This window comes from Rhyacophila brunnea, unplaced genomic scaffold (assembly GCF_057557595.1).
Source record: "Rhyacophila brunnea isolate RB1 unplaced genomic scaffold, BYU_Rbru_1.0 scaffold_23, whole genome shotgun sequence".
Taxonomy (NCBI): domain Eukaryota; kingdom Metazoa; phylum Arthropoda; class Insecta; order Trichoptera; family Rhyacophilidae; genus Rhyacophila; species Rhyacophila brunnea.
In genome coordinates this window covers 21872150-21898628 of record NW_028232893.1, presented here as the reverse complement: position 1 = coordinate 21898628, position 26479 = coordinate 21872150, and the positions used below count along the sequence as shown (strand labels likewise).

The 26479-nt window shown below is 35.6% G+C and overlaps 1 protein-coding gene across 1 annotated transcript in view; it reads right to left on the bottom strand.

Moving 5' to 3' along the window:
- LOC147069716 (ankyrin repeat and FYVE domain-containing protein 1) overlaps positions 1–26479 on the bottom strand; it is a 111960-nt gene that overhangs the window by 3853 nt on the left and 81628 nt on the right. Inside the window, exons 6-15 of the mRNA XM_085950667.1 lie at positions 11211–11440; positions 10586–10729; positions 7280–7667; positions 6375–6559; positions 5517–5698; positions 4823–4976; positions 3527–3689; positions 2632–2708; positions 1565–1733; positions 791–1027 (exon numbers count right to left, since the gene is read on the bottom strand). Coding sequence (XP_085806793.1) covers positions 791–1027; positions 1565–1733; positions 2632–2708; positions 3527–3689; positions 4823–4976; positions 5517–5698; positions 6375–6559; positions 7280–7667; positions 10586–10729; positions 11211–11440 — 1929 coding nt within the window. The remainder of the gene's footprint in view (positions 1–790; positions 1028–1564; positions 1734–2631; positions 2709–3526; positions 3690–4822; positions 4977–5516; positions 5699–6374; positions 6560–7279; positions 7668–10585; positions 10730–11210; positions 11441–26479) is intronic.

Below are 26479 nucleotides of genomic sequence, written 5' to 3'. Positions count from 1 at the left end.
ATCATGGATGATTTCACTCCAAAACCATACATTTGTATAGGAAACCATAATGTTTTTTGTCTCTCCTGTAAAGTAGTGTTTTTGGAGTTACACAATTTTCTAGTTTCAACGACGAATATAGTTTATTGTATCTCGCGAGACATTAATTATAGAAGCGGGAAGGTTGGGCCAGGGTGGCTGAGTCCCACAAGTATATACTGGTGGTGAAGGGTGAAGATCTGATTCGACATACATAGTGCAGACTAAATTTTGTAAGTCATACTTATTTGTTTTCATTGAACTAAGAACACAAATTGCAGATGGTGATGGTTAGATTTTAAAAGTCAATTAAACCCTGCCTAAACCAAAGACTAGTTAACTTCGTCGCAATTAGATAGGACACGTAGAGCTTAGTAGGCTGAGCAATGGGCATGAGCCCCGGGGGGCATAGGTTCGAATCCTGCTGGGTGTTAAATTTTTCCAATGGCTATATATTTCTCAGAAGTGTTTTCAAATTATGTAAGTATGTTAAATTTTATTAGTACATTTCGTCCATTCTAGACATTCCAAACACACTAGAGGGTGTGGCAACCTTAGTCTTTGGTAACTGCTCCTGCGACATTCCCAGTCATAAACAATTAGTGATGTTTCACATTCACAAACATAGAGTTTCCTGATATACCAATTTAAGAGTGGCCATTAATTTAAAAGCCCCCTGCTCCAGTTCTAAAGAGCACACTAAGTAAGATGTATTGGCCACGATAATATAGAAATTGTACTGAGTGTTCAAAAAAAGGACAACACAATTTACCTGTTCAGCAGCAGATGGAAGCTTATCCAAGATGGCCTGCGCGGCTTTGTTATTCCTGACAGTGAGAGCTGCAGCGAAGGGCGACAGACCTCGCTTGTCTCTGAGGGAGAGGTCGATGGAGGGATGCATGAGGAGCAGATTGATGATCTCCGGGTGCTGGTTCTCAATAGCGATGTGGAGAGGCGTCTTGCCGTCCACGTCGCGAGTGTTTACATTCGCACCGTGCTCCGCTAGAGTCTAAAAATAGAATTGAGTATTAATCATTTTATTATAATATTGTATTTTGAAGTCATCAGGACTTGTGCGATATTTGTTGTAGTAGGTGTCATTTTATATATTTTCAAGTAGTGATTTATGCTCTGCTATATTGCAAAGTTGCACATGTCTAAACACATCAATGTGGTGTGTGTAGTTCGTAACGCTTAGCTACTATAGCATGTCACATTTTCGGGAGCATTAGGTAAAGTGTTAATTTTCAATGTAGGAATCGTTTTTTACTTATTTTATGAGGGACCCTGATAAAATATACCACCATCATCAACCGGGGTCAATCGAGGTGAATTAGTGGATCTTGGGTAACACTGGATGACGGCATTTGTTCACCAGTTGTCCACTCGCCGAACAACATGTACAGCTTAATGCAATTTCATTGTATATCATCACATTGATGAAATATGTGGTGCGAACGTTTATCAAACATCTCCTGGGTGTGCATTTTCTAAAAGGTACCATTCACAGCAAGGCTTGAGAAATACTTTCCACGTATAATTATACCTGTATGACATTTAGGAGTCCCCACGTGCAGCAGAGGTGCAAGGGAGCTTGCTGGTCACTGGCCATGTCAGCCCCCTGACCGTTAGGGCCCAACCTGCGAGGCGACTCGATGTCGCAGCCCGACCTGATTAGGAATTGTGCCAATGACTCCTTGTTCTCGTCAATCGCCCTAATGAAAAAACAATGTAACGAATTACCACAAGCAAACATGGGGTGAATATATTTTTGATTAACAATTATCCAATGTTCAGTCTTCCAGGGCGTTGGACTCTAATTGATTTTAAGAAAAGGCAAGCCAGATTGAGACACTCTTGAGACATATGCTTCATGTGCTGACATCCTATCTTCACCATAGATGTGACGAGAGGTTGCATGGTCCACTTTCTTATTGCCTTGTTACTTTACGGAACACTTAGACATAACATACATAATTAGGATATTTTAAAAAAGTATTGGTGCCAGGCATGACTGGAAATCAAAGCCATCAAATTCTGCTAACATGCTTTACCAATATAACCACAATAAAATTAACCAATAACTAACGTTCAAAGTCCGCTAATCGATTTTTTAGGGCATAAAAAAAACACATTATAGCGAGGGTATACTGACAGAAAGCATTATCTCAATAAAACAAGTTCTGAGATAATCGCATAAAAGACTTTAATTTTTTTTTCAAAGCGTTCTCCCACATAGATTTTTTTATGATTTAAAAACATTTTTTCTACATTATAAAGACTAACCTTTATGGCAAACACAATATACGACATGTTACAAGTCCTGTATTTTGTATACGTAGAACGCATTAGGTCATTATCATGCTTTCTATGAGAATAAAAAAATAACAATATGATTTAATGTTTCTATTTTCTTACCATTATATCCTATGGCTTTGTGCGTTTTACCAGGACGTAGAGCGTAAAATTGTATACATTTTGGCATTTAAAACAGAAAAACAGCAAAAACTGAAATAATGCGTTCTGTCAGTATACCCTCGATAGGTAGAGTGAAATAAAAAAGTTTGAAAAGCACTGGAGTACAGTAATTTATTAAATGAATTATCTTCTTACTTGTGAAGAAGTGTTTGAAGACATCCATCAGGACCTGGACCCCAGCAGTCTGCGTCAGCTCCATTCCTGACAAGAACCTAAAACATTTATTGTATCAATTTACATCTGAAATTGGTCATTAATTATAAAGGTGCTGAGGAGTACAGTGTACACCCACAGTGGCAGTGCGGTTTAAGCATAGGCCTATAGCCTCGTGGGTCCCAGGTTCGAATCCTGGGTCTGGCAAGCACACAAATATTGTTTTTTAATTTGTGTATGAGTCAGAGTATGGACCTAATAGGTTGAGCAAGTGGCTGACATCCATTTCTCGTAATAACAAAATCTGTTAATACAAACCTCCACTCTGTGGAGGCCCAAACGATGCCATTAGGATCGGACATGTTCGGAAGAAGAAGAGGAGTACGAGTGACATATTTAGAAAAAAGAAGCTCAGTGTCAGCAATAGTGAGATCGCCGACACTGAAATGAAAGAAACTCACAGTTTGATGCACATTTATCATTGTATGCGCCGTGCACTAAGATATCAAAAACCCCAGCCCAAGTCAAACGGTTGGGCACCGGTCTAAAGTTCTACTCTCTTGGCACCTAAGCATAACAAGATTTTCCACCCCTCTACTAGGCCCTTGGTAATTATTATGCTTCCACATGTGGCACATAGCTGGCAAATGTTTGCTGTACTTCGATGCAGTGTCACTGTTTCTACGTGCATCAAGGGGTACCAACATTCATGATGTTTGATGCAATATGAAGAGGGGGTTTTGGGATAAGCTAGGGATAATTTTCGCAATTTTATGTAGTTCTTGGGCTGCATTAAACAGCATACTATTAATATGTTATTATTTTAATAACATAATGGGGCATAATAAAAAAATGCCTAATATACTGTTATACTCACGCTCGCTACTTCTTCCTGTGAGGAATCTAGAGCGGCCCAGAGCGGAGGGATGCCATGCTGGTCGAGGCGGCCCATGTCCACCCCTCGGATACACATCCCCTCCACGAGGAGACCCAAGCGACAGTGGATGGCTAACTGCAGAGAGGTTTCGCCAACTTCGGTTCTAGACAATAGAAATGCAAAAGGTAACATTATATTGCCACCTAATTTTACTGATGTATCAAAGGTTTTCGTGTCTTGCAGGCTAGTCGGTAAGGAAAATCTTTCGTATACAACCAGAGTAGAAATATATGAAAGTGAAATTAAAAAAACAGTCTATTCTTTGTCGAGACCTCATGACTGAGAATCGTAACCCAGATGATTTGGATGTCAGATAGCCTTCTCCACGGCTTTGCTCCATTCCTCCCGGCATTCAGGGGCACATAGAGCAATCGACAATGGAAACCTGTGGCACGTCTATCCATCTGTAAGGAGCAATTCAATCTACAGTACACTTCATCCACACATTATCTCTTGAGAATGGCCTCAGCAACGTGCCCGTAACGTCGAGGAAAGAAGGTGGAAGAACACGTGGTGAAAACTCTAAAATCTATTACAATAACCGTGAAAGTTTCAAACATTATAAGCAATTCTAAACGTTGATGATTGGAGAGGTGCCGCAGTCTGTATGAAAACGACGGTGGTCGCCAATACTATAATTGAACCATAGCGCCATTGAAAGAAGACAAACGTACAGTGTCAATACGAATTCCACGGGACCGAAAATCGAAAAAAAATTCGAATTACGAAATATGAAATGTGGGAAAAATTTTTAAATTTTGAAAAAAAAAAATTTTTGATTTTTATTAATCATTTACGATCATAGATGTGCCTACGAAATTTCCAATTCCGTGTGTGTTAAACGGTCATAAGATGTCAGGATTATTTATATTACCTTCTTAAAATAAGTAATTTACGATGTTTAAGAAAAATCTGTCACAATTTTCAATGACTGACTCATGAAATAGTGTGCTTTATTACGATTGCCAGGATTCTAAATCATCATTACGAAATTCTAATTAAAGGTATGGTTTTATATAATAGTATAATTTATAAATATATAATAATAGTGTACTTTATTACGATATGCCAGGACTCTAGATCATCATTACGAAATTCTAATTAAAGGTATAGTTTTATATGAAAATAATGTTCAAGGGACTTTTTTGTGAAAATTTTGAATTACGGCGAATTTCGAATTATCCGTGTTCTTATTAACGAGGTTTTACTGCAGATAAAAAGATAAAACAAACTTACAAAGCATTCATGTCAGCGCTATGATCGAGTAGGAAAATGGCGGTCTTGGAGTCCTCTTTCATGATGGCTTGGTGAAGAAGGGTGAAGCCTTTTCCGTTGCGAGCATTCACATCTGCCCCGCCTTCTATTAACGGAGCCACAAGATTGTGCCGACCTGACGAAGCAAAACACAAATAATTTTGAGTTGCATTTATAAGGAAGGAAAGCGATAACGGGACAATTTGGCAATGCCATCTAGGCGATTGCTAACTGGAGGATTGCCATCCTGGCGCCGGTAAAGATCAATGAAATGCGTGAAGAAATACGTATATTATACATTATAGTGGAACAACATAACCTTGAAATTGCGCAGATTGCGATTCCTTCTACTGTGCATGGATAACATAGGGTAAATTTAATTATTGGTACCGCTATTATTTCTGACTGCTCTTATATGAAGCCTATTGCATCGTTTTCTCTCACTCGGTGTCGCTCTAACTACGTCATATTTTCTGTCAAAACTATCAATTTTTCATTTTATAAATTATGTTTCATATCTGAATGCGATAATAAAAATTGATATGTAATTTTGCGGCATCAAAATATCAAAACTAAAAGTTGAATATAGCTGGTATTAAAAGATGTTTTATCAAATGTTTTATAACATTTATTTTATAAAATACGAGAGACTGCAAAAAATATGCTATAAAATTACCTTCACTGAGAGCATAACTAAGAGGAGTGTCTCCGTCCGAATTCTTCAAGTTGAAGTTGGGCAATAGGGAGTTGTTGACCTTGTCACCCGCTTCGCCGCTCTCCATGGCTTTCTTCCGCGCGATTATTGCCCTTATCGGCTCTTCGTGATTGTTCATCACCGCCATATGGAGTGGAGTTTGCCTGGAAATAATGAAAGAACGAATGATAGCAGCCATGGCGATTTTTCATTGGTCTCATTTTGACTTTGCTTAACCTGTCAGAAATTCTGTGTTAAAATATTATAAACCTAATGGTTTAAATACACTATGATCACGTTATGTGCTGTGACGTGCTGTCACAGTAAGCTGCCGCTACAGGAAAAAAGTGTGCAATGTCGTTTTTCTTGGTATTTGATACTCTCATACTGTAGCACATTTTGAACCTTTAAACGAACATTGTCAGTTAGCAAAACTCTTTGTTTTTAGTGGTTTTCTCTGTGGATTTTCTATTATATTATTATTTATTATCTCTGGTTAGCAGGTTAGGTTCTGTTCAAAATATTGTCTATGGATGCAATATAATATAATAATTTCATATGTCATAACAGAAATAACGTAATATATATTATGTTTCTTCTATTTATAGTCAAAATTCTTTGGTTGACGACGTCGATTATTATAAAAATGGAAAGCAAAATAAATAATCTAATTTCGGTCGCGTCTGCTAGCCTAATTGAAGAAATACTCTTTCCATTAATCCATGAGCATCATCTGAAGATAATCAAAAGTGTAAACGATTTTAAAAAAGCCAAACTATTTTGGCTAGAGACACTGAATGTATTTTTGCATTGAAGCACAGATATAGAATATAAACAAACCTATATACGGCTTCAGCGCTTTCCCCGTACGATGTTTGAATATTAGGATTGCAGCCCTTTTCGATAAGCATCAAAGTAAGCTTAGCCAGACCTTCCGAGCAAGCTATGTGCAAAGCGGAGTAACCTTCCGAGTTGACGTGATCCATTGAGCCGGTGATGTGCTCACAGAGGAAGAGAGCCGAATCCTGAAATCAAGAATATAAATTGAATGATTTATTAAACTTTATAGTAGATGGTTTATTTATATTATCATAGCATCTATTCTATACACAAGACTGCTATCGGCGGCTATCGAGGGTAGTTTATCATATTTTTGTATTGAGATATTGTAATTGTTACAATAAGTTAGCTGTTTAAACAGTCAAAATTGTCTATCACGCTGTTGGTACAGCTAAGAGAGGTGCTGTTAAAACATAGCACTTATTGTAACAATTATTACAACTGACTTATTGCAAAAATTATAATACCTCAATACAAAATATGAAAAACTACCCTATCTATACAGATTAATGGGTGTACAACGTCAAAACCTATATAATGTTAATGGAACAGACCATCGAAAGACTGGTAATTTTCAAAACGTGGGTTATATATCGTATATATCCGATAAGGATTTTCTAGGCTAATCAAATTACTAATGAGGTTTTAAGACAACCCAAGAGACCAAGAAAGCTTATAGGTATCGTCAAGCACAGAAAGGCTGCAAAATTCGGTCATATTATCCGCAATGAGAAGTATGACTTACTCCTGCTCACATTGTAGGTAAAGGTAGAGGGCAGGAGAGATCAGAGATTATGTTGGCTACACAACATTTAAGCTGTCAGTCACCTAATACATCTGGCGCAGGATAAGAAGATGTACTAAAATTTACTGGACAACCTTCGATAAAAGAATGAGTCATTTACCTCACATTTCTTCTTTGCCAGCAGCATCAATAGATTATCGCAATTGTTCGAGTACACGGGGTTCAATTTGCACCCCTTCACGATGAGCTTCGCCGCAAATCCGTTTCTGTCCAGCCTCGATCTCTCACTTTCCTGGACTGGATCCACCAGCGGAGGTGTCTCGTCGCCGAATGGATTACTTCCATCGTCAGAAGTTGGCGATTCGAAAGGGTCAAAGCCGTTGGATATTGACCTATTAGGTTTACTGTCAATGTCGTCGACGAGTGCATAGAACAACGGAGAATGTTCCTCATCCATGGTGCGTATGTTTGCGTCAATTTTCTCCTGCTTCAAGAGTAGATTAAATATCCTCTGGTTTCTCGATATTACCGCCAGATGCAACGGAGTGCTAAACAAATAAAAAGACACTCATTAGTTGAAAATACCAGTAGTTGAGAAGACGCAATAGCAAACAATTATTATTTAACGACATTATTTATTTATGACTGAATCATTGGATTATTACAGCCTTCATATCAGTGTCACCGTAATGGTCATAAAGAATAATTATGCACGTTCCCATATACAGTAGAAGCGGATTACAATCAGCTTGATATAACCAGAAAAACAAAACTGTATGTTTGAAAATTATAGTTTACTGACAGCAGTTTTATTACAATGTTTTTCTTAGCTCGTATTCTTATTTGTCCAGTGGTTCTTTGTCCGGAACAAATCTTGCAATCGATTTTTAACTAACTTTCCGACTAGCTAGACATTTGAAACTTTTAGAATATAACAGAACACGATGCCAATGCATTTTTTTAATACTTTTAGCCATCTTTAAGTAGAATTGAATTCATTTCAGTTAATTCTGTTTTGTATGAAAAGTTATTTCGACACCATTATTGGTTGCTAGAGGGGTCTGGGGTCCTAGCAACTAAATTATTAATATATACATGCGTTACTATGGAAATGAGGATGACATGTCAAAATGACATTTCAGTATTATTTCTATCAATTACCTACAATTTTTTTTGATCGTTTAAGCTAGTCAAGTCAAGTTTATATGATTCAACAGAAAATTTAAAAACGTTGTAAATAAAAAGTTCTTTTTATCTTGTATTATTTTTCTACTATCAATGTGATCTGATGCGATGAATCTTAGCTGAATTCATTTTAATAGATCTATCATTTTGTGTGGTTTGATTATAATTTGTAAGAATTATTTCAATAAAATTATTTGAAATGAAAAATAAAATATTAAAATTAATATGTATATGTTACGCCGAATGTGCGAAATTGACTATTACATGAAATGGGCTAAATTTTGGCTAATTCATGTAATAGTCAAGCCTGTTGCCTTATTCATGAATAAGGTAAATTTTCTGCCGAGTACATGAAGTCGCCAGGGCATGGAATTCTTAAACTGTCAACATGACAGCAGAAAAAGTAAATTTAATACGGATGATTTTATTAGTTATAATTGGACATAATATAATATTATTAGGTTAGGTTGGGTTGGGTTAGGTTAGGTTAGGTTAGGTTAGGTTAGGTTTTGAAATTCTGAATTATTCAACTGAATGTCCATTTTGAGGTTAGCTAACAAGTGTCAACAAACTATCAAAAACGTACAATCGACCATTGCATGTACGATACCCAAGCACGAATCAAATTGCGAAAATACCTTTTAATAAAATTCATCTGTTATCATATTATAGTTCTAGTTTTTTTGCGCATAGTAAATGGATATGAACGTCATTTTAGTTATTGATTGGTATATTTTTATATTATAATCAATGACATCTGACACATTTCATTTGGTTAGTTTGATTAGTTGCAAAAAATACCACCGGAGCGCGACCACCTATTTTGACCATAGATAATATACGTATATTTTTACCAATTCACGAGCATTTCACACGTTTAGTTGCAAAAAATACCACCGTAGCGCTACTATCTAATTTGTCCAAGACATGAACTAGACAGAAAAATTACTGCCGAATTCACGCACTCTCCAGATATTTTGTCTAATTCATGAATAAGGTAACGGGCTTGCAGTTTTTATGATTTAGGCAAAATTTTGCCCATTTCATGTAATATTCAATTTCGCACAATCGGCGTAACATATATAAATATACTAATTATATAATATTATAGAAAAAGACGCAAGTAGGAAGTGACTTCTTAATATTATGTTAATCAGTAACAAATTCCAGATCCATAAGCTGGCTTGCACATCTAAGCTTGCTTGTCTGCAACACAGCCATAAATCAAACCTCGTGTACTGCCGCATTCAAGTTGCATAGCCGGCTGCGCATATATGAGCCTAGCGACAGTGACGATAGCAACCTTTCAAAACGTCAAAATCGTCAAAAAAATGAAACGTCATTGCACATAAATGCGATCAGACACCGAAACAGCGATTATTATATATTGAGCGCAGAAATCTTCTGAAGTGATCTCTCCTTGTATAATCATATATGTGTCGCTACATTTCAAAATCAGCCAAGTCCACCTTTAGGTATTTTTGCCTTTTTTGTGAATTGCTGAAGAACTACTGCTTTCTAACATTTCTGCATTATCAAAATGTGGAATTTATTAATTTTAAATATTCTATACTCGAAATAATATAAAAATTCACCTTTGTGACTGTATATTTGAGAAAACAAAAAGCTGTTTTTCTCCTATTCATCTATTATGGACTTGGCTGATGTTGAAATCTAGCAACACATATGCACGTATATATTTCAATCTCTTGGACAAAGTAAATATTTATGCGCTCGACTATCATTTTGTACGAGATACGGCGACCTTTGACGTTTGAATTAAAATGGCCGACTCATAGCGGTTTGCGCAGGCATAACTGCAGCACTGACAGCAAGCGACCTGCAGCGTGGGTTGGATGAAATTTGTTGCTAGCAACACCAGATGTTTTTTTTTCAAATTAAAATGTCGCATTCCACCAATGTGCCGAGCTCCATTTGGTAATGTGCGTTTTGTGAATAATAACTATGTCATGACATGTTGTAGATGAGATGACTTTAGATGTGCGAGCCAGCTAAGTTTTACTTTTTTTTACCTTCCTTCCTTCCTGGTTCCAATAATCTTTTTTGAGAGCTAAGGCGCCGCTACACGCTCATGCTTTACCACAAGCTTCCCTGCGCAAACCGTTTGTATCGGGAAGCCCGTGTGTATGGGCAGGAAAACTGTAGCTAACGCAAACCGAAAAGCGCAGTAAAAGTGTGCCATACCGCACAGGCAAGTCGCTGCCGGCGCTAATATAATTTATTGCAGAGCTGGTGGTGAAAAATTATTCGAAATACTCACAAGCCTTTCTTGTTTTGTCGGTTGGGATCTAAGCCCTTGGCGAGCATTTTCTCTGCAACTTTCGCCATTTCTTCCATCGAACCGTCATCGGATGTCTCGGGCCCATGTGAGGCTATGAGATGCAATGCTGTATCGCCGTCCTCTCTAATTAACAAAATTAAATACATTTGACATCAGAAAAGTTATAAACACAAGTAAACCATCGTAATAGATTTTTGAATTGCCACCTGTTGTGCTGTAAGGTGTATGAATGTGAATGCCGCTCAAACACCCCGTGTTTAGACGTACATAGATTTACTGCTGATAGTATGTATTACCGCGGCCATAACAAGAAAATGCACGTGTAAACATGACATGTAAATGCGGCATCTCGACACACTGGTGGCTGGACACAGGTGTCCCGTGTGAAACGGATCTAACTCCCGTGCAAAAGCAATAAAACTACCGAAAACGGAAGAGGGATGCTGAGGAGGATTCACAGAGCCCACAAAACAGTTTGCCATTCGCAAAAATGGTCAGCATTTAACTTGTCGGCATGACGTTTAACATATAATTTGCGGTTCTTTTATGTACCTTATTAGGAATCACTGATTTACATAACAAAAACATTGTCATTAATAATTACCTCGTTATAAGGGAGGGGTCTGCACCATTTTCAACGAGGAAGTCAGCTGCGAATGCGTCTTTCTGTCTCGCGGCCCTGTGCAGCGGAGTGAACCCTCGTCTGGCCAGGCCGGCATCAGCCGATGCAGAGTGCTCCACCAGTGTTGTAGCTATTGGAGTGCACCGTGCCTTCAGGGCCAGCTCCAGCGGCAGTTCATCGCGGGATGAAAAGGCGTTTACGGTCTCTGATCTCTGCAATGAAAACAAAAGTAGACCATTTAGATCGAGAGTCTCAATTCTGAGATTGACTTATTTACGTGACGAAATTCCATTATAGAGGTTTGGTGGGTTTATAACTCTAAATAGCTGTCAACATATTATCTATAACTGATTGAGGCCAGACCCCCACCCCAGGAAAACAAATCAATTTATTTTGGTGAAAGGAATATGTGTTGCTGAGTTTCAAAACCCGCTAAAACACTTTTTCATTATATTGAGAAAATCAATAAAAACTTTTTGAACTAAAAAGGTTTCTGAATGTTTCAGTAGTGTTATAGCGGGATTTGATAGACACATTGATTTTGTTTCATAAATGACAGTTAATCATAGCGGCTTTTGAAAGAGGCGACAAAATTTTCATGTAGAGATTTTAATAACGAATACAACGATATATATATATATCTTAATTATTTCAAAAAAGTGTTATAGCAGGATTTGAAACTCAGCGACACATATTACTTATTCTTCTTCGTCATAACCTTATGATTGAGGATCACGACCCAGATGATTTGGCTATCGAACAGCCTTCTCAAACGATCGGTCCCACTCTTTTCGGCATTCTTACATGTAAATTGTACGTAAAGCATTTCACAGTGGCACAGTTCGCCGTGAGCTTTCTTATCGGAAAGAGATGACCGTATACTATACGGTCTCCAATTTTATTAGATTCAATATGAACATTAATTCAATTTTCATAGTTGATTTTGGCTAAATTCATGAATTCAAGAATGAAAACCTAACCTAACAAATAATCCAGTATATCGGCTATTTTCAAAATTTCTTTGCTGCTGGCTTCCTGTAAAGTGTAAGCCGACATGAATGTTATGTCAGTAGGTACTATACGACCCAAAGAGGTTGGAAGGTCTTTAATATACCGCCATAATATATTATTTCCTATACAACATTTCACGGTGAAGTGTGATACGGCGAACTGCATACGTACAAGCTTCCGGACACGTTCTATGACACGTAAGGCATGTGTCAGTAAAACTCATGAATTGATCCAACAATCCGAGGTATCCAACGATTGCTCTAGTATTCAGATGTGGCATATCTAAAAGACAAGACACCATGGACGACACAAACGGACACTAACGAACCTACTAATTATGACCGTAAGGCCACGCTCATTCGATAACCACTTGTCGATGCAACAGGTCACAATAACTCTTAGATGAGCACTCCGTAGTTGATAGCTGAACTGCAGGCAGAAGTTCGTAGTTCGACTCAAAATTTGGAGTGTCTGAGTATGGGGAATGTACCCGGAAAGTGTGGGGATCCGTGGTTGATTCGACATAGATAGTGCACACTAAACTTAATTATTTTCAATATTAATACTAACGACCGAAGGTACTTGATGGAATTTGAATTCTAATGGATTTAAGTTAGTCAGTGCCTGTAGGCGATACCTGGTTCGCAAAAAAGACTCAAATGGAATAGTACAAAACTTAAATCCATTAGAATTTATTTATTTTCATTGAACCAAGAGTACAATTTGCAAATGGTGCTGGTTAGTTTTTAAAATGAAAACCTGCCTCAACCAAACCATAATAGTTTAGGCATCCTATGGGCGATCCGATAAAAATAGTGCAAATTTTTTTAGTCGTACTTATTTGTTTTAGTTTAATTAAGAATACATAATATTACAGATAGTGTGGGTTAGTAGGTACTCTTCTGCAACATCTTCTTGGCTACGCTTATAGGCGCTGTTGTCGACTAAATGGGAGGAGCTTGTTAGTTTATAATGGAAAAATGGGAGGAGCATGTAAGTTCACAGTTTTAACACGTAGCCAAGAAGATGTTGCTGATGAGTAAACCATAATCTATTAAATATTTTATATTAAGTAATGGCATAATTTTATAGATAAACAATTTTTTAATGACTATAAATCTACTATGGCTTGAATTAGGCAGGGTTTAATAGATTTTGAAAAACTAACAAACACTATCTATATATTGTAATCTTAATTCAATGAAAACAAATACGTTTGACTGGTAAAGTTTATTGTGCACTATTTATGTTGGATACTAACAGCCTACCTCCACCTTTCACCACTGGGTGCTTGCACCCCTTAACACCCCCGCTTGGCGTATATCTGCTTATGCAGCTAGTAACGGGTACTTTTGCGGGTTTTTTGTATTTACACATTTCTACTGTTTAATAACTTACTATCTATCTCTACCTATATCAGCGCTCGGAATGGACAGGAACGCACCGGAGCGCCGTTGTGGTTCGTGGAATTCCAAAATATACCGTTCCGGCTCGTGGATTCATTTAAAATTGCGTTGCGGTTCGTTAGATTGAGATAATTATATATGAATGTATCTTTTAAAATTTTTCTCAAAATTAAAAATTAACGAAGTTATGTTATGCCGGGCGTGCAAGGGTTAAAAATAAAAATTATGACATACCTAAATTAACCTTCTTATTTTGTGTCGATATGTCCATGCCTAAATGCATTGTCTAAATAACAAGAAACAACCAGCTGCAAGCGTAAATTACTTTATTACCCAAAAAAATGTGCCTTGCTGACACTATTTGAAAACTTAAAAAATAAAGTATACATTGTTTAATAATTTCTAAAGGATGAAACATTTCAAATCTCAATACAATCTTGCCTTTGACTTACGCATTGTTAATTTACTTACCTACTAATTTATTATATTATTTTATTCGGAGTGACAAAAATTATTACTTCGCCATTTATTTTCGGGTGAATGAATTGTGTTTTCGATGGTTAAATTAGTACAAAAAAGTTTGATAATTTGACTCGTGCAATCCGCTATAATATTCCTATTAGTTGCCTTTTAAAATATTTTGTATTATTTAAGATATAAATACGTTTCTAAACAAAATTGTTTATATTATTAGTTTGGTGTTTTTTTGCTACATTCTAGTAAGTTTTGTGTTTTAATTTTAACTGTGTGTTTAACTTGATTTTTTAATAAAAAATTGTTCTAAAAGTTGGTCAAAAATGTCATCAGGCGAAACGTGTTAACCGAAACTATTGAAAAATATTTTGTCGCAGGTAACGTAACGCTGGCCACATACCTACACAATTTGATCATTTAAAAAATGATATTGAGTGGTTATTTATAAAAATAATGAAGGTATAATAAAGTAGTAGGTAATTCGTGTAAATCTGCTAAAACCACATTACATTACATTAGGAATTCACTCCAATAACCATTGAAGTGGCAACAGATGGTATTCATCTCAACAATTAACTTTTGTTAAAAAAAGCTTATGACGTGTCGTAAACCCCTCTTTTTACGATGTTTACATTTGTTTTGTAATTTACATTATTGTTGAATTGCGACTATAGTACAATAAATCTTGTGATATAACTACTACATTCATTCATTTATTTGCCATAGGTCATGATGAGTATACTTTTTTGTAAGTGAATTTTGTTGCTTCTGGTAAGTTTTGTGTTTTAATTTTAACTTTGTGTTGAACATATTTTTTAATAACAATTTGTTCTCTTAAAAGTTAGTTAAAATTCTCAGCAGGCGATACGAATACCTTTATATCGTCGGTGTATTGTAAAAATGGCGAATTAACCAAAATACTATTACAGGAGGAGAATTTTTAACCTTTGACATTTATTTATTAATTACCTGTGGATGAATACTTTCCTTATAATAGGCTTTATAACATAATATTTTAAAAAGTCTATTATGTTAAATTCGCTTTTTCTTCGTAACACTAAGTGGATAATCACCCTTACAATTATCGTTTTTAATAAGTACTTTCCTGTGGGATACAAATTCGCCATTTTTACATAATTATATTATTACATATATACCTATATACTATTGTCGCTGGTATCCAAACTGATTTAAGATAATTCTGGCCACACGCACAATTTGATAATTTTGTGGATATTTATAAAAATAATGAAGGCTTATGATACACCCCTGTTACAGGCGGGCTTCTCCCGGTGTAAAATAATCATTTAGTAGCTTAAGTCGAAACGTAACCCTGACCTCTAGAAACGGCTTCATAAAACATCTAATCTGATTCCTTGCTCAACCACGTAAGTATTTCTTTTTAATTTAAAAAGTAAAAATGATGATGGATGAAAGAGATAATTTTAAGACTAAATATAAGGATTTAAATATAATAAATTTTGCCGCGCATTGTGCGTGAAATCCTCGCGCGCCGGCGCCAGGGTCAGGCTCGTGATTCGCCGAATCAAAGATCACGCGATAAAATTTGGCCAATCACGAGAGTCCTTTTTGCTGGATGGCGTCGGTACGAGGAATTTAAAAAGAAAGAAAAAAAGGATGTTAGTAAGCGTCCCCTTTCCGATAGGTACGGACCTGACGACTACAACTGTAAAAATCCCAAATGTAATTTGTAAAACTAAAAATGTAAAATATAAGAAGACCACGTTACGAGCACGAAAGACCGTGTTTTATTTACACTCCAACCGTTTGAATTTCTTTTTTTTGTGAATCCGGGGTTCGATGGACACCTGAGCTAGCCCCTGGAACCCCGGGGATCTCACTTAATTACGTAGTAGGTACTTCGTGTAAATCTGCTAAAACATTAGGAATTCTTTCCGGTGGACAATACAGTGGCAACATCTGTTCTGTGATTCAATAATTATTATCATCTCAACAACTTGACTTGTGTTAAAAAAATATTTATGATAAGTCGTAAACCCCAATTTTCACAATGAATAATGAATGATTTTTTCTACAAAAATGTGTTTGGGCCATTGATGGTTTGGGCAGAAAATATTGAATAGCCTTCTGCAGAGTTTATTTATTTGGGACGTTCCTATTGTATTACAATTATTATTACATGCATTGTAGCTTGTGACTTTAAAAATAATAGAAATAATACATAGGTAGTGTGGAGAGAACTTTTACTTAATTTTTGTTTGTAAATTTGTTTAAAAAAAATATAGGAATATCCTTTAATAAAAATGTACGACTATCATAATATCTGTATTGTATGTAGGTACCTATTATCATTTCCATGGCAATAATAATGTGAGTAGGGAAGGACAAACAACATAGATTGAATCGTTTAGAATAAGTAGGTACTAACAAATTAGGTACCTATGTGTCCAGTGCGGACATCTAATTATCTTAGGTGGTGTTAGTCATAGATTATTAAATAAATACGGTGGTAGATGTATATTACAATAGTGGTAACCAAAGCATCACCATTGTAACATAAGATGCATACAATACAATATTAGTCCTTATAATGTTGAATATAGTAGGTACTAATTAATGACAATTTTATATTATTCTATAAGAATCGCGCTTAGCAACCTGAGTTTCACCTTCCGTCATGTTTTATCTTATATAAATGAAAATGACACACCATTGGTAATTTAATTACAAATAATGCTATGTTTACGTTGTTTGGATGACTTGAAACTTTTATTAGATGTAGGTACGGCCTTATGCCCCTTATAGTGGAGAAGGTTCAAAATAAATCTTTGAGAATCCTTTAAAGCTGTGTGGATAGTGGATACTATCCATGGTTTTATCCGATTGATTTCTCAAGACGTATGCTTACATACTGTATTCTGAAAGTTAAAAAGAGAGCTAGGTATTTAGGCTACGTACTTTTTCCAACTTATATCTACCCAGTACAAATGAGAACTCTGCCATTATTGGTACTTAGTATTGATTTTATTATATATTATTTTATAACTTTCTTGATAATCTAAGTTGTTTGTTCTGCCAAGGTGCAATAATTGCTAAAGATAATTGGGCAGGAAATAACTATGTTCAACCAAATCGCTTCGGATAATCGTATATTCCACCTGCGTGAGAACGAGTTTATGTGAACGCTATTTTATAAATTCTTGGTATAGGTAGGCACTTACTGTTTTTTCTAATACTATTTCTTTATTTTTTAAAGACTATTTTAATACTATTTCTTGATGTTTGATATTCTGTGCACGTATTTAAATGGAATTTGTAAAATTTTCTATAAGTACGTAAATATTTTTTTAATTTGAATCTATAAGGTACTTATGTGGATATGTTGTTTGTTATGACTAATTAATTACAAACTAATCTATCCCAAATGAGACAGTAAGTTATAATCAGTGACGAGTGGTGGTAGAGGTATCATGCACTGGTTATAGTGGTAGATAAAGTAAAAATAAAGAATAATACAATTTTTGACGGTATACTTTGTTAAAACAAGATTATTTCGCCTGCGGCGCTGACAATCCTTACCAACCTGCCCAATATAGATCCACGTAAGAAGTTTAAAGTTTATTGTTGCATTTTTATATCAAAAGTACGTACGTACGTAAAGAAAGGATTAGCATAAGTACTTAGTTTCGGAAAATTATACAGCGTTCCTGTTCGTGAAATTTTCCATTTCGAGCACTGACCTATATACTGATCTATCTCTTTTTTATGTAATACTGTTTTATATTTCTTTGTTCCTAAATGCCATGTTGTGAACGTCTTAAACTTATAATCTGTAATGTCCACAATATGTATGAAAAAATTGAAGAAAAAAAAATGAATTTGAAATCATTTTGCTAAGAAAACTCAGATGAAAAAATGACCATCTTAGCGGACACAACGTTTGTTGTTTGACCCTAATTTCATGAGTGTGAACAAAAACTTTCGCGCGTAATTCTGTACCTTTATTATGCAGTTATAATATTATTATTATTAACAGTTTTTTAAGCAACAAAAAACACAGCCAACGCAGTGAAAGTGTCTATAAAATTTATCATTATTTTATATGTTGGCGGTGAAATTCGTAATCAGGGATGGCAATACCGAATGATTATAATATCAATACCGGTATTTTTTATTGAATACTGGTATTCGTCAAAACATATTATAGGAAAAAAGAAGTAGGTACCTATCAATAAATAAGCTATTAAAATCTATTTCAAACACTATTTTAAAGTAACCTAAAGTAACTACCTATATAGTGTTGACCTGTGTGTCCCTGATAACTATCTTAGAAATAGAGAGCATCGGTTGTTTATTCTACCAAGGTGCAGAACCAACCTGCCACTGGTAATGCCAACTGGGAGGGCGATAACTATGCCCGACCAAGTTGCCTCGGGTGTTGATATATTCCACTTGCGTGAGTATGAGTTTAGGTGGACGCTATTTGATAAATTCTTAAAATAGGGTCTCCTCAGCAAACTGGGTGTACTTCTTTCAACTTATATAGATGTATAATTGTATTTTCACTGATTTCGTAAATGTTTCATTTTCATTTTTATCGTTTTTATTGATACGTTTTTTCTTTATAAAAATGTTTCATGTCACGTTGCGAACGTCTTAAACTAATAATTTGTAATGTCCACAAATGTAAAAATTGAAATTGAATTGAAAGATCATAATATTTTAGAACTGCGAATTTTTACAAATACTATAGTCCGGGTACAAAAAAAAAAATTCTCAAATTTAACTTTGTTGAATGTACTATCAATGTTGGATCAATAGTTATAGAATATTTGGAAATATTTGCCACGAATGTTTTTTTTTTAGAAATATATTAATTCATCATGAATCGTGACAATTCTATAAGTAAACTTCTGTTGGTTTAGTCAATATATTTGTATTTTGGCAGCATAAAACTTATACAATAAATTTAATATGCAATATACCTAGTAGTGAGTGATGAAAAAATAACATTAAATTCATTTTCGAAAAACATAAACGTGTATGCTTTCTTTACCGAAAATACCGATATATTGGAATTTTGAAACCGGTACCTATTTGGGAATCGATAAATAATTGAACAGCGGTTTTTAAATACCGGTATTGCCATCCCTACTCATAATCGTAAAAAAGAAATTCAAAAATAATAGACATTTCTCGAAACATTATTATCTACATTTTATTACTAATTTATCTTACGAAAGCGAAAGTAATATCTAATATCAAATGAAAACAAGAAAAAGTTACTTTTATCTGCCTTTTACGTGAGAGAATGTACAATGGACGGTGTTAGGATAGGAAAATATCTGTACTTTTTGATGAGAACCCATAAACCTTTTTAATTAGCAGGTTACATTATATGGTTACTTATGGTTTCGTGGTAAATCGCGTAGTACAGACACGTCCAAGGCCGTCTATCAGTGGCGAAGACTCCATACTAGGCGATTATTTAAAGCCTACACTCTTAAAAAAAATCGGTGTGTATACTTATGTACGCGCGTTAGAAGTTATACTTATTTGGCGTAAAAAAACAAAAACAACGGTACTGTTCGGTTAAAGCGGATACAGCGGAAAACGCATTTTGAAAATAGCCGATAAACTGGATTAATTGTTAGGTTAATCTAACCAAACCTAACCTAACCTAAACTAACGCAAACTAACAAATAATTCAGTTTATCGGCTATTTTCAAAATGCGTTTTCCGCTGTATCAGCTTTAACCGAACAGTACCAAAACAACACTTGTGATAACCTAGATTCTTCGACTAGACCCTAATTATCTTGTTAAATTGCACACTCAAGAAAAAAGGCCGCTTATTGGAGCGCCGTTGGTTTATTTATATACACTTTAACTTTTAATATATTTTAAATATTTTAAACACTTTAATTATTTCTCGTTGTTTTTATTTTTAAAGTAACAACTGTCACTCAGACGTTTAATCGTTTGTTTACGTAAGGAATTGCAAATGGTGGACAATAATAAATTCGTTGCATAGGCAACAGAACAATTCTACTATCAAACTTGCGTTTGTATACAGCCGACTGATTCGCAGCTAACTTCATACTGTCGCGCACTTTCTTAACGGTGTGCGCGCGCAGCTCTCAATTTCACTCTCTACCAAACGCCCCAAAAGAAGTATAACTTCAAAAAAAAGTTAGCATGGAACATGCTTTTGTCTTGACCTCCCGGGCGGATTCGTTACAAAAAATCGCACAGGCGCAGCGGTAACGAACAATAAAGTCACAAAAGTACCGCGACGCGGGCCGCTATAGACTTTACAGTTCGGTCGGACGTCGTCCACGAACGGCGCTTCGGGAATGACATATAAAACCGCAGCCCACAATTTATTTTATTTTCTTTCTAATTTGGATAACCAGCATTCAGAGAATCAGTAGACAAAGCATGTTTAATAATTTTAGCCGTCAGGGTTTAAGTAACCATCATCTGATGGGCTCAGGGTAGGTGGAGCCCCCCGTGAGGCACAATAATCTGAGGGCTCCAGGGGGCAAAGCGCCGAGTTTTTTTTGTTGTTGATTGCATATTGACGTCAAACGAGAGGGAAGAGATACCAGCTGGCCGTCCGCCCTGGTCAGCACTAAAGCTAATTTTGGCATCTTATTGGGGGTCTCTTCACGTAGTTTTGTATGTCCATATTGTTTTAGCTTTGTTTTATATACTTAAATGTCTCAGTAAACTCAGTCAAAGCACAGTCGAGTGTGTGGCGACCTCAGCCTTTGGTATCAGTCTGAATTTAATTTGAAATTCTCGCCTTTTCGGCAAGGCGCGCCGCCGATTACTAGCGATTACTGAATGTGTAAATTTAGTACTGAAATAAATGTGTTCAGTCGGATCTAACCGTAAATGAAGTACCTATTATCAATTACTTACCCATGTGGGTCTATTCTATACTTATCGACCGCTAAAGTGATAAAGTGATAAATATTATCAAAATTAGGGTAGGTTTGTATCAAAGTATTAGCACTTATTGTAACAACTACAATAAGTTGTTGTAATTGTTGCAATAATCGCTATATTTTAACAGCAGCAAGAGAGGTGCTGTTAAAATATAGCATTTATTGCAACAATTAAAACCAGCTTATTGTAATTGTTACAATAAGTGCTAATACTTTCATACAAACCTACCCTAAGTTTAGTAATATTTATCACTTTAGCGGTCAATAAGGTATAGAATAGAGTGAATATACTCACTGGAATTGAAATCATGTCGAGTATTCTGCTATATGCAGAGTAGGTACTTAGCTAAACCCGAGTACCGATTACCATAATTCATTACATACTAAACTACAGTAAAGCGTCGCTAGCATGTTTTTCATCTCGTTTCGCCAGGTGACTTAGGTATACCCTAATGTTTTCACAACACAACGGTAAAATTGAAACATGACCGGAACGACAGATAAAACTGAGGCACCAGCATTTACCTACATCGTAATTGGTTTTTTTTTCATACATAGAGTGATTGTCATTTTTTCTCTAAAGAATAATGTAAAAAAACCTTCCATATAGAGTAGGTACTATCTATCATCCACTAAATTGACTCCGCTTCGGGGATTAGGCCGTCACTGGCTACCTACCTACCAGACTTATAAACAGGAGTGATGTGTCCGTAAATATATATATATTTTTTGACCATGTCCGATCCTAATAGGATCATATGGGCCTCCACAGAGTAGAGGTTTGTATTAACAGATATTTTGTTTTTTACGAGAAATGGATGTCAGCCACTTGCTCAACCTATTAGGTCCATATTCTGACTCACACACAAACTGAAAAACAATGTGTACTTGCCAGACCCAGGATTCGAACCTGAGACCCACAGCGTGATAGTCCAACGCTTATGCCGCGCGGCCACCGTGGGTGTATTAATTAGCTTAAAGAATGTAATGTTTGAGCGTGTCCGGAAACTTGTACGAATGCAGTTCGCCGTATCACACTTCACCGTGAAATTTTGTATCGGAAATATATAGCCGTATATTAAAGACCGTCCATCCCAGGGAACTCAGAATTAATGGGAACTGAAATACCTAACGGGTAATGAGTAGTGGGTAACCGATTTCGAGTAAGGAATAACCCGGGATAAACTTAAACACGTGTTAAGAATACGCCATACGTCGAATACTGACAATTGCTCTCAGTTTATGCATTGACGCTGTATTACACACACTATTTCCGTGGATGATGCGTGTTTCATTTTCGAAAGACACTCACATATTCAAAACCCTGCATCAAAATGTAGTGTATTGAATATTGCCTATTGGAATTCTATTTATTATCTGTTCTGTGGTCCAACCTCTTAGGGTCGTATAAATAGTACCTACCTACTTACTGACATACAATTATTCATGACTAAATAAAACACGGTTCTTGTCGGTTTACACTTTACAGGAAGCTAGCAACGAACAAATTTTGAAAATAGCCAATATACTGGATTATTTGTTAGGTCAGGTTAGGTTTTCATTATTGAATTCATGAAGTTTGCCAAAATCAGCTATTCAAATTGAATTAATGTTCATGTTGAATCGAATAAAATTGGAGACCGCATCTCTTTCCGATAAGAAAGCTCACGGTGAACTGTACCACGGTGAAATGTTTTACGTTCAATTTACATGTAACCATATTTGAGAGGGTCCGGAATATTAATGGCTCGCAGCCTTTGGACTTGGCAGGTGTGAACCAGATAAGCTGTCGCGGATGCCGTAGATGTATTGTATATAGACCAAACTTCTCGAACGGTAAAAAAGCGTGTGAGTGAACAAGAGAGGGCATACGGGAGGAATATATAGGAGCATATCGAGGAATTCGCCACATATAAGCAAGTCGGAGATTCTATTAGGCCAAGCTGGCAGATCTTGGAGGCAAAACCGCCGTGTCAGGTTAAGAACTGGGAAGTCCATTGGTCTGGAACTCTCCTGGATACTATAGTTTTTTGATAATACTATAATTTTCCATCTTTGTATTAAAATCGGCATTATAAAACACTGCTTCGCGTAAAAATTTGAAAACTATGTAACGTACAATCGTAAAAGTGTAGACAGTTGACACAGTGCGTTCCACATAGAGAACAGATTAATAAATATAATTCCGATAGGCTATTCCCCAATACACTACATTTTAACGCAGGGTTTTGAATGTGTGAGTGTCCTACGAAAATGAAACGCACATTATTACAGACGTGCAATAGTGTGTGTTGCAGCCTTCGAACCTTCAAATACACCAATATTAAATGAGCGTCCGAGCAGTTGTCAGAAAGAAGGACAAGCGTATATTCTTAACACGTGTTTAAGTTTATCCAATTTCTTCCACACTCGAGATCGTTTAGCTGTTACTCCACACCCGTTAGGTATTTCAGTTCCCATTATTTGTGAGTTCCCAGGTTCCACATATTCAACCTACAGCATGCGCAAAACCAACATGTATTAAAATCAGAATTTAAAATTTGAAATGAAACGGAAGATGACATTGAAATTTGCTCCAAAGTAAAATATTTGTAAGTATAATTTTATTATTGAATATAAATTAAGGAAGATTAAAAATATTATTCTATTATGTGGGATTTCGACAGTAATTAGATAATAATTACGTACTAACTTTGACAGAATACTCACTTAAGCTAAACTTAGGAAATAATATATCGGTATCTAGATTCTAGAATACAATCAATCAAGGTTGCCTAAAATCGTGTTATAATTTGACAGATAAATGTCAATCGCTTCACTTCCTTGACGTATGTATGTAGGTTACGGTAAGTCAATTAGGTACAGTAATAAAGTATTAATTATTGATATGTTACGGAAGTGACTGTCTTATATACAATGATGTTATATTTATATTACATATATAACAGCATTGCTTATATACGAAATTATAGACGTGTAATAGTGTATGTTGCAACCTTCAAATACACCAATGTTGAATCAGCGTCAGTGCATAAGCCGAGAGCAGTTGTCAGAAAGAAGGACAAGCTTAGAATGACGTATTCTTGACACGTGTTTAAGTTTATCCTATATTCTTCCACACTCGAGATCGGTTGCCTGTTACTTCATACCCGTTAGGTATTTCAGATTAATTTTGTGTGCCCTGGTATATATATTCAATTTATTGTTTGAAATGTTTTATTTTTACAATAACATGAAGCGCCTAGTTTCAAAAGCCCCTAAAACAATTTTAGGTAGTATCTACTGAGAAAAATGAGAAAAAAAATCATATCTATTAAATCTGTGAACTTTATGTATTTATGTGTATACTTATAGTATTTTGGCTTTCCATTTTAGCGGTATTTGAAAAGCACACCCAACCATTTTAGCGGGTTTTGAAATTTACCCTAATTTTTGATCATACGCATTGACGAATTTTGGCGTTTTTTTGAGTTCATTCTTTGACCATTAAAATTTCTTTCTTAACTTTCTTCTTTAAGCACTACGGTGCATGGTTGCAGCATCAGTCCCGTGCGGCTCCGTCTCGGGACGGAATGAGCACTTAAAATCACTTCTTTCAGCGTCATAGAAAGCGGCCGTGGATATGCATGGCTTTGCATAAATGGATGGTGGTGGGGACTTTAACGGAGGTCACAATAATATCCATCTAACTACATATTATTATCTAACTAAAAAATTTTCAAACACCATTTTAGAAGCTTTTGAAACTATGCGCTTCACATATCGTTTACCGATCTTAAAAAATGTATTGAATATGACGTTATGTAACCTAAATAAGCTTTGTAAACAAAAATATGCATAGAGGTCAGTATTTTCAAAGGATTAATTGAATAAATTTGTAATAATATTTACCTATATGCAAAAATAAATTAACACTATCCAGACAAATACCTTATTTTACATAAGTAATTTAAAAAAAGATTCAACACAGAATTCCTTTAGCATTACACGATCAATCGATTTTGTTATAAAATTAATTCTCTTATATTACCTACAACGCTACGGAAAAGTAATTAATGCCTACATTATATTTAAAAAAAAAAACGGAAAAAATGCTACGCCAGATTACGTCGAGATTTATTTTCGTTAACGCAAACGCCACCGAGTTTACATAAAATACAGAGGACAAGGTTTTTTTTATTCAAGATAAACATGTTGTACCTATTTTTCTTTAATTTTCGAATAAAGAATGAAATTTAAAATTCAGCCGCGAAATAAACTGAGAGCAAAAAGAAACAGTGGGCGGCGTTGCCAGGCGACGGACGCCCGCCGGTCAAACAAGGGGAGTGCTGCCATCACTGCAATATCATTATGCGTGGATATAGTGTGGTTGCATACAATTGGTATATATCAGGGAACTCAGAAATAATGGGAACTGAAATACCTAACGGGTTTGGAGAAACAGGAAACCGATCTCGAGTGTGGAAGAATATGGGATACACTTAAATACGTGTCAATAATACGCTTTTCCTTCGTTCTAACAACTGCTCTCGATTTATGCACTGACGCTCATTCAATATTGGTCGCAACACACGCTATTGCACGTCTATGTGTGGTTCCCCTGTTAAAACCCTGGGTTAAAATGTAGTGTATTGGGGTATAGCCTAACGGAATTCTATTTTTATTTATCTATCTGTATATCAACATACAAAATAACATGCTAAGCGTTGGAAGCCTTGCGTTGTTTTGTAAATAATATGACGATCTGTTTTAATGCGTGTCGTTCTATATCAAAGTACCTACGTACTATTATTTTAGATATTTCTGATTGTTCATATCAAGACTAAGAATGGTCTCTAATAATATTTTAAAATATTTGTTTATAGGTACGTGTTCTACTATGTAATTCAACTTGTTTTATCTCATTGTAGCACAGGTATATACATTAATATCAGAGCATAAAAGTGTAAACGTGTTGTAAATGAATCTGTTATGCGAAATGACTTGCAAACAGTATATAAATCATTAAAATAACAATTCTACAGTACCACTTCAATATATTTTAATCTATTTTGTTTGTACGATGTAGAGCAGGTAGGACAAAGAGATTGAAAGACTGAGTCCAATCTCTTTGAGGTAGGACCTATAATTATTGGTCCTAAGGTGTTTTCTGTATCAACTGATTAGTCGCTAGATCGACCGACAGTGCTGTTGATTGTAGACATGGTTCTACTTCAAAAAGGCAAAACTTGCGAATTCGATACTCTCATGAAAATGTTGTCCATAATTATGACTTACTTTTTGAAATGCAAAATTGAAAGTGAAAATCTAGCAATATTTTTCTGCCAACTGGCTTATTTTCTTATCCTATCTGGCGTATTATTATGAAGGACAGTTGGCAAGATTGGCTATAACGCCCTTTTTCCTTAGCAAGATCGATAATATTA